Source organism: Sinocyclocheilus anshuiensis, unplaced genomic scaffold (assembly GCF_001515605.1).
Source record: "Sinocyclocheilus anshuiensis isolate Anshui unplaced genomic scaffold, SAMN03320099.WGS_v1.1 scaffold11, whole genome shotgun sequence".
Taxonomy (NCBI): domain Eukaryota; kingdom Metazoa; phylum Chordata; class Actinopteri; order Cypriniformes; family Cyprinidae; genus Sinocyclocheilus; species Sinocyclocheilus anshuiensis.
The window spans coordinates 914,066-925,968 of record NW_015551076.1 but is presented as its reverse complement, the minus strand read 5'-3'; the positions used below and the strand labels follow the sequence as shown (position 1 = coordinate 925,968).

General features: G+C 39.3%; 1 protein-coding gene across 2 annotated transcripts in view; it reads right to left on the bottom strand.

The window, feature by feature from the left end:
* rapgefl1 (Rap guanine nucleotide exchange factor (GEF)-like 1) overlaps positions 1 to 11,903 on the bottom strand; it is a 43,510-nt gene that overhangs the window by 31,244 nt on the left and 363 nt on the right. The window contains exon 2 of one of the 2 annotated variants that reach the window (XM_016452393.1): positions 10,702 to 11,769. In XM_016452393.1, the coding sequence (XP_016307879.1) occupies positions 10,702 to 11,083 (382 nt within the window). In that variant the 5' untranslated portion in view covers positions 11,084 to 11,769. Of the gene's footprint in view, positions 1 to 10,701; positions 11,778 to 11,903 lie in introns of those variants that run through there. The other variant, XM_016452394.1, reaches the window with a different exon arrangement.

The following is an 11,903-nucleotide window of genomic DNA, read 5'->3' as shown; positions in this document are numbered from 1 at the left end:
CCTAAAAAATTTTTTTTTTTTTTTTTTTTTATATCTATATCTTCTTTTATGTTTCACAGAATAAAAAAGTCATAAAGGTTTGGAACCACATGAGAAGTAAAAGATGACAGAATTATCCTTTTCGAGTGAACTATCCCTTTACTTATATGCCAATAATCTCACAAGTGTCTCTCTAGATCAGGGCTGTCCAAACTCGGTCCTGGAGACACCGGCCCTCCAGGACCGAGTTTGGACAGCCCTGCTCTAGAGTTTCTAAAAAGTTTTTATTCCCAATCATTTCTCAAACTGTGCTCAGAATTGCCAAGATAGCAAAGTTTGTGGTCAGAAGTCTGAGATTTCTCTATGAAATCTTACATTACATGGGTCATCCGCATTTTAGGGCAAATCAAAACAAATAAACATATCAAAATGGAATTGATTAGATTTATATTTTTTGTTTTTAGATATTATATTATATATTTCACTACAGACTGACTTATGTCCTCATGCCTTTAACGCCAGTCTCCATTTACGCATATAGCGGATCGACAATCAAGCTCACTTTAACTTAATCATATTACTGCATTTAGGCCTACATACTTTGTAAACTTCATAGAAAGAGCTGAAGAGTAATTATAATTGGCCAACCCCTAACAACAGATACTTAAATGAAACATAACTAAGAACTCCTTCCGGTCTGCTAAAAGACCAAAAAGAGCATCACTCGAGCAATTTCATTTTCATATATAAATGTTTTTTAGACACTGGGACACCTCCAGGTTAGGGGTCACGGGGGTTCACGCTCAATAAACGGCTGTCAGAAAAAAGGGCTGAGCGTCCCAGCTGCACGGATGTGGTCAATGTAGATTGTAATCAGCTGGAGATGTGAGATTGGGATTTCAGGAGTGCGTAATGGAGAGGACCAGGGTGGCGTTACATAAACCATGATAGACATTCTGTTACCATGGAGGCCTTATCACATCTAAACCCCCCACTACCCACGCATGCTCTCCTTTCTCTTCCTCACGCCGTCTTTTCTTCATCTCTCCCTCGCTCACGTTGGTGCCTTTTGGCATGACGCACTGTGTGTGCACATTCGTGTGTGTTTTGAAGGTCTCTGCTCATTCTCTGAGGCTGTATGTGCTCGTTCTTCGTATCTGCTTTAAAATCCGTCCGTTCTGGGAGGCATTTCACCCTTCAACTCCCATCTTTTCTTTGGCTCGTAACACAAAACACCATCATTCACATGCAAATCTCCTCTGGCGGGCCGCCAACTATAAATAAATACACAAACGCCACTGGAGGACCGCCGCTATTCCTGAAACAATCCTTTGAAATGAATGCTCGTGGTGAAAACTTCCCATACAGTTTGGAAAGAAGAAAGCAGGTGCAAATGAAAATACATGCGCAAAAGCAAGAAAGAGTCCATGTCAAGCCACCAGCCTAGCACAAAAAAAACACCTTACGGCCTGTAAACTAAAACAGAGCTTGCTGAATTTAGAAGCATGCCACTTTTTTTGGTCTAACCCAGTTCAAACTGGCCCCAGGAGAGATTGTTCCTAGATCAGGACTCACAAAAAGCATTTTTAAAGTCTGCTCTCTGGTCAGATGGGAGAAATGATCTGAAACCTCTGCAACTGGTATTACATAAGATGAAAACGAGAGAGGTGTAGTTCTAATAGTTCAACAAAATCAGTCCAAGATGTGCCCACATGAAAGCACGACACGACAGATCTCAACAAGAATATCAGTGAACAACACCCATGCAAACAAATCCAAACCCACAGCAGAGGTAATGGATTCATTTTGCACCCTTTTGTTTGCCTGCCCTATACCATGTGCACAACCACTGAACCGAGCTCTCAAATTATGCGATAACGCTGGAGGCAGAGGGTTGATGTTGCTATTACTCAAGGCATTTTGCAAATTTTCTTGCAGCATTTATTGAACTCGAATGTGTTCAGTTTTATCACATAATTTCTGCAAAAATGGTATGAACATTTATTCAGACTGGGGTGTCACATGAAGGATCATGTGACACTGAAGACTGGAGTAATATTGCTGAAAATTCATCTTTGCATCACAGGAATAAATTAAATGTTATAATACATTCAAATAGAAAACAATTTTTTAAGTTGTAATAATATTTCACAATATTACTGTCAATATTACTGTTTTTACTGAATTTTAGGTCAATAAATACAGCCATATATACAGTGGTGTGAAAAAGTGTTGGCCCCCTTCCTGATTCCTTAATAATAAAAACCTTCATTTAAAAGCTGCATGTTGTGTTCACTTGTGTTACCTTTTACTAGTGTTTAAAGTGTGACAAACATGCAAAAAAATAAGAAATCAGGAAGGGGGCCAACACTTTTTCACACCACTGTATATATATATATATATATATATATATATATACTGTATATGTGTATGTGTGTGTGTGTGTGTGTGTGTGTGTGTGAGTATGCATTATTGGTTAATATTAGTTTTCCCTGTCCATGCATGGTCTTGGTTACATCAACAGAAAATAAATTTCTGTGTTGCAGAAAGTTGTATTTTCAGTGACAACAATAAAGATAATTTAAAATCCTAAAACGTACACTGATTAACCATAAACAATGAAAATATTTACTAAGAAAGAAAATTGGGTAAAATGTCAAGTACTGTAGTATTTAAAAGGTTATCACACACCTCAATGCCATACACATATTAAATATCCTCAAGCCAGCCTGTGTTTGTAAAACACTGGATACGCATAAACGTTCCTATGAAAAATTTGTCACTTTCTGCCTCCCATGGCTCTTTTTCCTGCAGGCGAAGAGAGATCACACACCCAGCCTATCGTCACAGCGAGGACGGCCCCAATACTTCAAAATAGCATCTAACACATGTTTGATTAAGATGATCATCAAAGCTAAAAGCTCCTCTATGGCTCTGTTTCTAAACGGTCCTGTATATAATCATCGCCCTCCTCCACTAGAGTGAAAGAACTGAACGAATTAACTTCATGGCCATTATAGTATGCAGTGATTGATATTACTCCTCAATAAGCTCGTCGCTTTCTGCATTACTGTTTATGCCTGTGATCTAAAAGCATGAGAAGCTGCTCGAAGGGTTTGTATCTTATTTGGTAAGCTGCTTCGGAAGGAGGCTTTCCATGTGCGACTGCTTCTTGGTGGGAGTGATCACTGTGTGCTAATCACATCCTTCTCTCTAGCAAGCAGGAGGCTGTTTTCAGGCTGTTTTCAGGCTGTTATTAGGGCTGTCGGTCAAGCCACTGATCTGGGAGCTCGAGGCCATCTGTGTGTGCATGTGCACATGTGTGTTTGAGTGTGCAAACTGCGTGGTGAAAAAGAGCAACCTCTACTGTCACTTCAAAGGGGCGTCAGGTGGCGCATTTGCTATGGTTTGATTCAGCCTCTGACTCGCACTGACTGCAATGCTGTTTTTGTAATGCAGAATGAAAAGAGCGGAGAGAGAGAGAGAGAGAGAGATCAGAAGTGGCGCCTTATAATCGCTTTCAAAAATTGTGTCTATGTAGCCGGAGTGTGATATTCTGCACTAAAATTAGGGCATGAATTATGGGGGTTTGCAAAGGGGATATGATGCTTAAAACAAGACATGACCCACCAAAAGAAGGTCAAAACAAAATTATTATTTGTTTTAAATGTATGTATATCACCAGGGTTTTCAAACATCAGTAACCACTAAAGTAAGATCGCAAGTTAATATAAGTATGAATTTTCACCTTGCGGTAAACAGACACTCGCAACCCGAAATAGCGTTCATCTGACGAGGTAACCATAGCAACAGTGGTCTGCTTGTACACTTTCCTTAGGTTCGGATTGAACATTAACACACAAATGCACACGCACATATAAATCGATGGATACATTAAATGAATCAAGAGTGACAATAAAGGCTCAATAAATACTGTTTTTTTAAACTTTGTATTCATCAAAAATTCTTCTATTCATCCTGAAAAAAATTATCAGTTTCCACAAAAATATTAAGCAGCACAGCTGTTTTCAACATTAATAATAATAATAAGTGTTTCTTGAGCATTAAATCAGCATATTAGATTTCTGAAGGATCATGTGACACTGAAGACTGAAAAATCAGCTTTACCAACACAGGAATAAATTACATTTTAAAATACATTCAATCAGAAAACAGTTATTTTTAAATTTTACAAATATTTCATAATATTACTTATTTTTACTGTATTTTTTATAAAATAAATGCAGACTTGATGACCATAGGAGACTTTTTTCAAAGTTAATCTTACCAAACACAAACTTTTAAACAGCAGTGCATATATATATAACATTTGGTTAACAAACTTTACTAGGGGCGTCAAAGAGCAATTTAGCCTGCGCTCAACATCAAACCTCATAACGTGCCCTAAAAGACATTGCATAATTTTAACACTTGCTTTCCACTTCTCCCTCTGTTCCCTCCTTCCATTTCCCTCATCTTCCTACACCTCCACCTCCTCTGAAGGCGCCAGTTGCCATGTGAACAGGTGCTGAGACCGAGAGAGGCTTCTTCACACAGGAGCATTTCTGCTAAGAGTACTAGGAGGACCCAACATGCTCACACAAATATCCATTTCATAACATGGAGAAAATAGCATCTAAAAACATTTATTTGGAAAAATTATGTTTCTCCACTAAATTCTGAGGCAGCACAACATGCATCCAAAGGCAATCCCAGAATGCATTGTGCCGAGCTCAGAGAAAAAATTCTAAATATATATGGTGGATTCTAAATATATTCCGTGCAGCACTGTAAAATATTGATTAAAAGGTTCAATACAAATTAAAATGAAAATTTTTTTCCTACATTTGGGAACATTCTATAACGTAATAACAGAAATAATGTTTTCATAACTTAATAGGAACCTTAGCAAAATGTTCTTAAAACAGTTTTGCAGTAGCAAAAACAAGGCCATGGGTTTGCATTAACTGATCAAATGTGTACACTAAATGCAACAAAAGGCATTTTATATAAAAGCATCTACCAAATGCATAAAAAAATAATTTTGCTTTTTAGAGAATTATAGCATTTCAAGATAATGCCAAACTGTTTTGGAATCAACTGTGAGCTCTATTTGCTTGAGCGTTGAGTTGTAGCAAAAGTTGCCTATGCAGGAACAGTGCAAACGAGTCACATATATCACACCATATAACAAGCACTTGAAAATGCCCTACTGTATACTACCACCCCCTCCACAAATACATCAGTTCTGCAGCATTAACATACATCAAAATAAGCAAATTCAAAAAGCACAACGTCGAGGTGGACACCGTAGCTACTCTTCAGCAGAGCACTGCCCAGGTGCGTGGATAAGCACTAAATGAGTGGGCTAACCATTAAGGATCAAGAAGAAGGGGGGTGAGAGGGTGATAGACACAGAACGAGAGAGGGAGATCTCGCTTTTCCTCATGATGTTATGTAAAGCCTTGCAAAGGGAGGCCAGTGAGTGGGCAGCCATTCCACTCTAATCCCTCACTCTTTTCAAAAGAAAAAAAAATGCCAGCATTCCTCCTACACAAACACACTCTCTCTCCCTCCATGCATTTATTTCTTTCTCCACTCTTGCTCTCTTGCTGAAGATTCTTTAAAGCACCCTCAGGATAGTTTCGGCCCACAGGAAAGCAGCACATGGAGAGTGGGGTGGTCCTTATACAACCAGGCCTCAGTCCAGAGACTACCTACATCTTTATAAGCCTTAATTTGCTTTTGATGAAAATGCAAATCAGATATAATATTAATAATACCCGAAGAAATCTTTGTGCATATGACTACAGAACTATTTGAGCCAATCTTCTAAGCTGCAAATGCCATCACTGTGGAACCACAGGAAAATTACGTCATGAAAATGCTGATTGACACCACAAGAACGCACACAGTCCCAAACCTTCACTACCAACAATCTTGAGATGTGAAAGGCTTTTAAGAGTATGGCTGGAACCGAGAACAAATTTTCATTCATTATTGAAAAAATACAGAATGACATTTGGCTTCGTTCGTGGTTTTCACACATGCATTATTCCGCCTGTGCGGATATACAGTGATGCCACAACGACGCTACTTGAGTGAAATCACAGCACAAAACAGACAACAGTGTGGTAGTCAATTACAGTAAATCAAACATGGTGCAATGAAAGGTGCACTGCACATCAGGACTGATACGCAAGTTGTCAGAGTCCCGACTCCCGAACAAGTGATTCATTTGAGTCAATTATTTTTAGTGAATCAAAAGCACACAGCACAAACTGTGCAGTCTGATTCCCAAACTTATGACTCTAATGAACCAGTTCGTTTTAGTGAAATGCATAGCTTATTGTTTCTTTTACAAACTAGGTCTAATCACTGAATGGTTCTTTGGGGAATCCAAAATGGTTCTTCTATGGCATATGGAACCATTATTTTTAAGTAGAAGTACATATACTAGGGTTTTAATATTTCAAAGTCATTAAATTCACAATATTCACTTGCAAAGATGGTATCCAAAATGTAGAAGCATCTACAAAGTGCATCTGTCTACAGTTACTCATTTGGTCAACAGCGGTGCTGTTTGTTTTAATGCTGATGAATTGACTGTGCATCAGGATTGATATGCAAGTTGTCCTGAACGAGTGATTCATTTGAGTCGATTATTTTTAGTGAATCAAAAACAAACAGTGCAAACTGTGCAGTCTGATTATCAAATGTATGACTCTAATGAACCGGTTCTTTTTAATGCAGACTCTTACAGCTTACAACTAACTGTGAAACTTAAATCAGTTAATCAACTAACTAGTTGATAAGACAATGTGATGTACACTCTTAAAAATAAAGGTTCTTTATCGGCATCAATGGTTCTATCAAGAACCATGAACATGCATGGAACCTTTCAAATGCAGAAAAGGTTCATTATAGTCGAAAAAGGTTCTTTAGATTTTTAAAATGTTCTACAAAATGGTTCTTTTAGGAACTGTTCACTGAAAGGTTCTTTTTGGTACCAAAAATGGTTCTTCTAATGGCATCACTGCAAAAACACCCTTTTGGAACCTTCATTTTTAAGAGTGTACATTGCAGCCAAATGGTGTAGTTACATCATCTACCAGGAGGGGCAACTTGAGCTAACATGCTAACATTCCAAACCTTTTAATAAACAAACCTACTGTTGCCTCTGGCTCACAACTGGAAGGGCTAAAGTTAAACAAAGTTATGTAATGATCAACTTGCTAATCTCGGTTCAATGAGCCCTACCAAATCACTCCATTACACACTGCAGTCATCACACACACTCATGAGGTGTCCGTGCACATTCCAGAGATAAAGCTGTTTTGTAGGTGTGTTGTCTTGGAAGAGCTCTAAATTAGGTTCCTGAGAATTCTGGATTCCACATATAAAACCCAAGATATACAGGTAATAAAAGTATATACACTCTAAAAAATAAAGTTTCTTAATTGGCATTGATGTTTACAGGAAGAACCTTTGACATCCATGGAATCTGTCTATTGCACAAATGGCTCTTTATACTGGAAAAATTTTCTTTAATTTTTTTTAAATGTTCTTCTTACATTGGTTCTTTTAAGAATTAATCACTGAAAGGTTATTTGGGGAATCCAAAATGGTTCTTCTATGGCATATGGAACCATTATTTTTATGTATAGGTTATTTCAAAGTCATTTTAACTTGCAAAGATGGGATCCAAAATGTAGAAGTATCTACAAAGTGCATCTGTCTACAGTTACTCATTCGGTCAACAGCTGGGCTGTTTGTCTTAACGCTGATGAATTGACTGTGCATCAGGACTGATATGCAAGCAGTGTCTTATTTCAGTGTTACCTCTTGACCCTGGATCAGTGGACTTCCCTCAGTCCATAATCCACAGTCACTCCATGGACAACAACACTAGATGAGACAAATTGCAAGCCCATTGTTGGCTAATCCAGGATTAGTGGCACTTTTTCCAAATTTCCTGGTGCCTCGATAGTGACAAACTGCAGAGAAAATGTCAGTTTTATCAAGAGGCAAGGCATCCCCCTTCACATAAAAAAGTAAAACAGGTTGAGAATGAGGCCAAATGTCTCAGTCTGTGACATGAAATTGAAATCTCTCTGATCTGTTCAAGATATAGAGCAGAGGTTCAAGATAAATTGCTTAAAATTGCCTCCAACGGAGGAAGAGAGACATGAGCTGTCAAGTGCCCAAAATGAATGATAGTTTAGGTCGAGGCATCAGTTTATAGGTTATCAAGGGCTCACATAGAATTTGTTTTGAAAAGAAATGAAGCATGTTGAGTGAACTTTTGATTCTGAATCATTAGTGTAATATTTCAAGCCATGTTTACAAATTAAGGAATTCAGTTCTGATGCAAAATTCCAAATAAAGACTTCAAATTCTGCATGTCCTTCAAATGCCTCTGGGTTTTTAGCTTTTGCTTTATTACACATAGTTTACCTCAATTTAGCTTGATGTGCGCATAAACCTTTCCTCACCTTTCTACTATTCACACAGGTAGAACAGTCCAATGAAAAGAAAGAAAAAAAACTCAACTTTCCGTCATCATCATTTACCTTGTCTATAAAAACGGGACGTTTTATTAGTAACCGCATACCCTAATAATGCATTGAACCAAGGCAAACGGACTGTCTGGCCATCGATTTCACATCAAGCATAATTCTCTCTTTATGCACCGGTCCGGCATACTGTCGAAATCCCTCCAGTTTCCATGGTTACTTCACAAAAACACTCTAATGCACATGTGCAGTGCGAACTGCTGCACTGTGGCTGCAAAGCATCACTGCCAATGAATGTGTGGGAGAGCCATTCTTCATAGCATAAAAGTCCTGGGACTTACAGGAACAGGTAACATGTATGCACATGTTAAAGACACCCCATTCCCATCACAAATCTTCACAGTTTGTCATTTCCCTGTAAAGCGTCCTTTGTCTGAGACTACAATCGAAATCCCCTCACTTGGAACAGGAATTGATTCGTTCCTGGTGTTTTCTGCATACAGGTGCTCAGTGCTGTTTGTGGGTGGCAGGTGTGGGTGGCAGTGGCTTGTCGGTTCATGAAACATCCGTAACACCAATTTGAGGAAAGACACAAAGGAAAACACCATGGAAACATTTTATATTTTCATTCTCTTGACATAAGCTTTCCTATAGCCAAGGAAATACCCTAGCACCGCCCTGTTTGAAGATATTCCCCAGCCAGTTCCTCATTTAGTGATTGGGCCTGTTATTGACAAATGTGAAAGCACTTTGTTTTATGACATCACTATGTGTGACCTTTTGATGTGACCTTTTAAATGTTGTCAGTGCTCAATGAAACTCAAGGTTTACGACTAACCTTGACTGCCTGTCTAGAATACAGTAGTCCACTGTCGAGCCACATTTCTGTGAAGTAAAGAGGCTATGAAATGCATTTATAGATCATATAATCATGGCTACAACAAGATTTATTTTCCTCAGTGGTGTGAAACTCAAACTGTGTTGTTCATATGGCCCAAATACTGTCTGTATGAACTAATTATTTTTGTAATAGCAGTGACTAACATCTGTAACCATAGGGATGGTAACTAAAGTAAATAACAGAAGTGCTACCGCATTATATTATATAACAGACAACTAGTTGTCAAGTGTGATTCTGTTTACACAGCACAGGTTTTCCCAAAAATGCAGCTGTGAGGTGAGAAAATTTAAGGGAATCAGTTTGGATATATTTATTCCAACTTTAAAGTCTGGTTCCATTGTGGTTCGACACACCCACTTTTCACACTTTAATCAAGTAAATTTAAATAAAATCAATGCTTTGCATTTTTTTTCTTGTTGAATATAATAATTTACTCCAAAGCACCACATTCCCTAAGTAAAATGTTTTGTCCCCTTTCATGTTGATTTTATTAATTTATATGGTTTTTATCTTTTTTTTTTTTTTTACTTGTTTTTAACATCTTAAAAACTGTTTGTGGCATGACACACAAAGACAAAAAATGACAAGACGTGACAAAACGGCCAACAATTAAAAAATCTTGTACAAAAGTTTAAAAAAAGGAGTAGCTCATTAGCGGAACTAGTAGGCTAGCCTATTATCGTGATTGTGAAAATGTATCTAGCAAATATCCATAAAAAGTCATATCGATTCGCGATGTATTTGTTCATGTCACTTTCTTTGTAAACATACAAACACATTTATGAAAAAAGTTAGGCTACATATTCACATTAACTTGGAATCAAACAATACTGTATGTTTCCTTTAAGGCTTCGTAAACAAATATGGCGCTTAGAATATTAAAACGTTTACAAATGTTTGAAATATTTCTCTTAAACTTTTATCCAACTTAAATTTTAGGCCTAGCTATATCACCATAGGCTAATACTGATTATTGAAATATTATGCAGTAGATTGATTTATGTCTGCGCTAAATTCGTCACATTCGTGCAATCCGCGAACTAAAAATATGCGACATCGCGTGAATATTAAAATAAAGAGAAAGTGAATTTAAAGAGCACAATAATAGCAAAAAAAAATAAAATTAAAATAGCGATCAGCGATAACAGCCAGGCCTTGCGGAAACGATTATTATTGTATCCCACCACAGTGCGCCATAGCAACTCAAAGAAACGATGTTACAATATTCTTCAGTAAACGACCTGCTCTTCAAAGATCCGCCAGAGAAGATCTGTCACTGGAGCATGATCAGTGGACTCGTCTCACCTGTGCAGGTGGCGTACCGCTTTCCCGCCACGCTGTCCAGCAGCGCCAGCGCTAGGTTCTCCGCGGTGTCCGCGGGCAGCGGGGTCCAGTTCGTGTCCAGACTCGCCTCGGAGCTCTGCTCGTCGCTGGATAGCGACGGGCTCCTGACGTCCGCAGTGGCGGAGGGCCAGCACGGCGCTTCTTCGGTCTCCGGGCTGAACACCTCCCTCGCCGGGCCGCTCTCGGGAGACGTCTCCCTGAAGAACGGCACCACACGGGACAGGCTGGCCCGCCGCCTGGATGCCCCGGTGCCGGTGGCTTTCTCCCCAAAACCACCCGCCCGAGTGAGCGCATTGGTCTGTTTCTTCAAGAATTTTTCAAGAGGCTTCATTCCAGCCGGCATTTTGATGACAGAAATCGCAAGCAGTCCCTGGGTTGATCCTAATTAATACTCAATAATGAACACTGATGATGACCGTATGGACGTGAGCGTCTACATCATAGCTGGTTAATGCTTGATCCCAGCGCGGTTTGGAAAACGCCTGAAGAAATTCTTCTCCGTTTGTGTTAAGGTGTCAAGAATAAAACACGGCCATGTTCAGTGTTCCCGTTACACAAGTGGATGCTGATCGAGTCCTTACTACGATGAGAAAAAAAAAACCAAACGTATCCCAGGGAACCCCGTCCTCCACTGCAGTCCTTCAGCTCGAGAAGGCGGCTATATGTGTACTAGCCTACTACCATTGCCACTGTCAACGAAGCCTTGATAGATGAGTTAATTAGACGAATAATCAGACACAAAAGATAAAAACAGCAGCAAGTATATCTTAATAATGCATATGCATATATATAAATCAGTCTCTGCCAAGATGCTGGACCATATAAATGAATCGTCTCTACCGCAGCAGGTCTGAAGGAAACGCGCTCCTGTCGCAGACGACTCGATGCTGATGAGGATTTCGCGTCTGGAGATCCCTGACCGGTTCAGTGGGATCCGTATTTGTTTTTCTCTCAAGGTACCTACCGACTGTCTCTGCGCCTCGAGTCCGCACAAATACTGCGCTCCGTCGCTCTCACATACAGTACAGCCTACTCTCTCTCTCCATCCACCCGCCTTCTCTGCAGCTGAGTGCGTGTGTTATTGGTGGTGTCAAGAGATATTGCTCAATTGCTTTGAATCGCAGCAATTGCGGTCACAAGCTCACATACTAACGCCGAAGAAC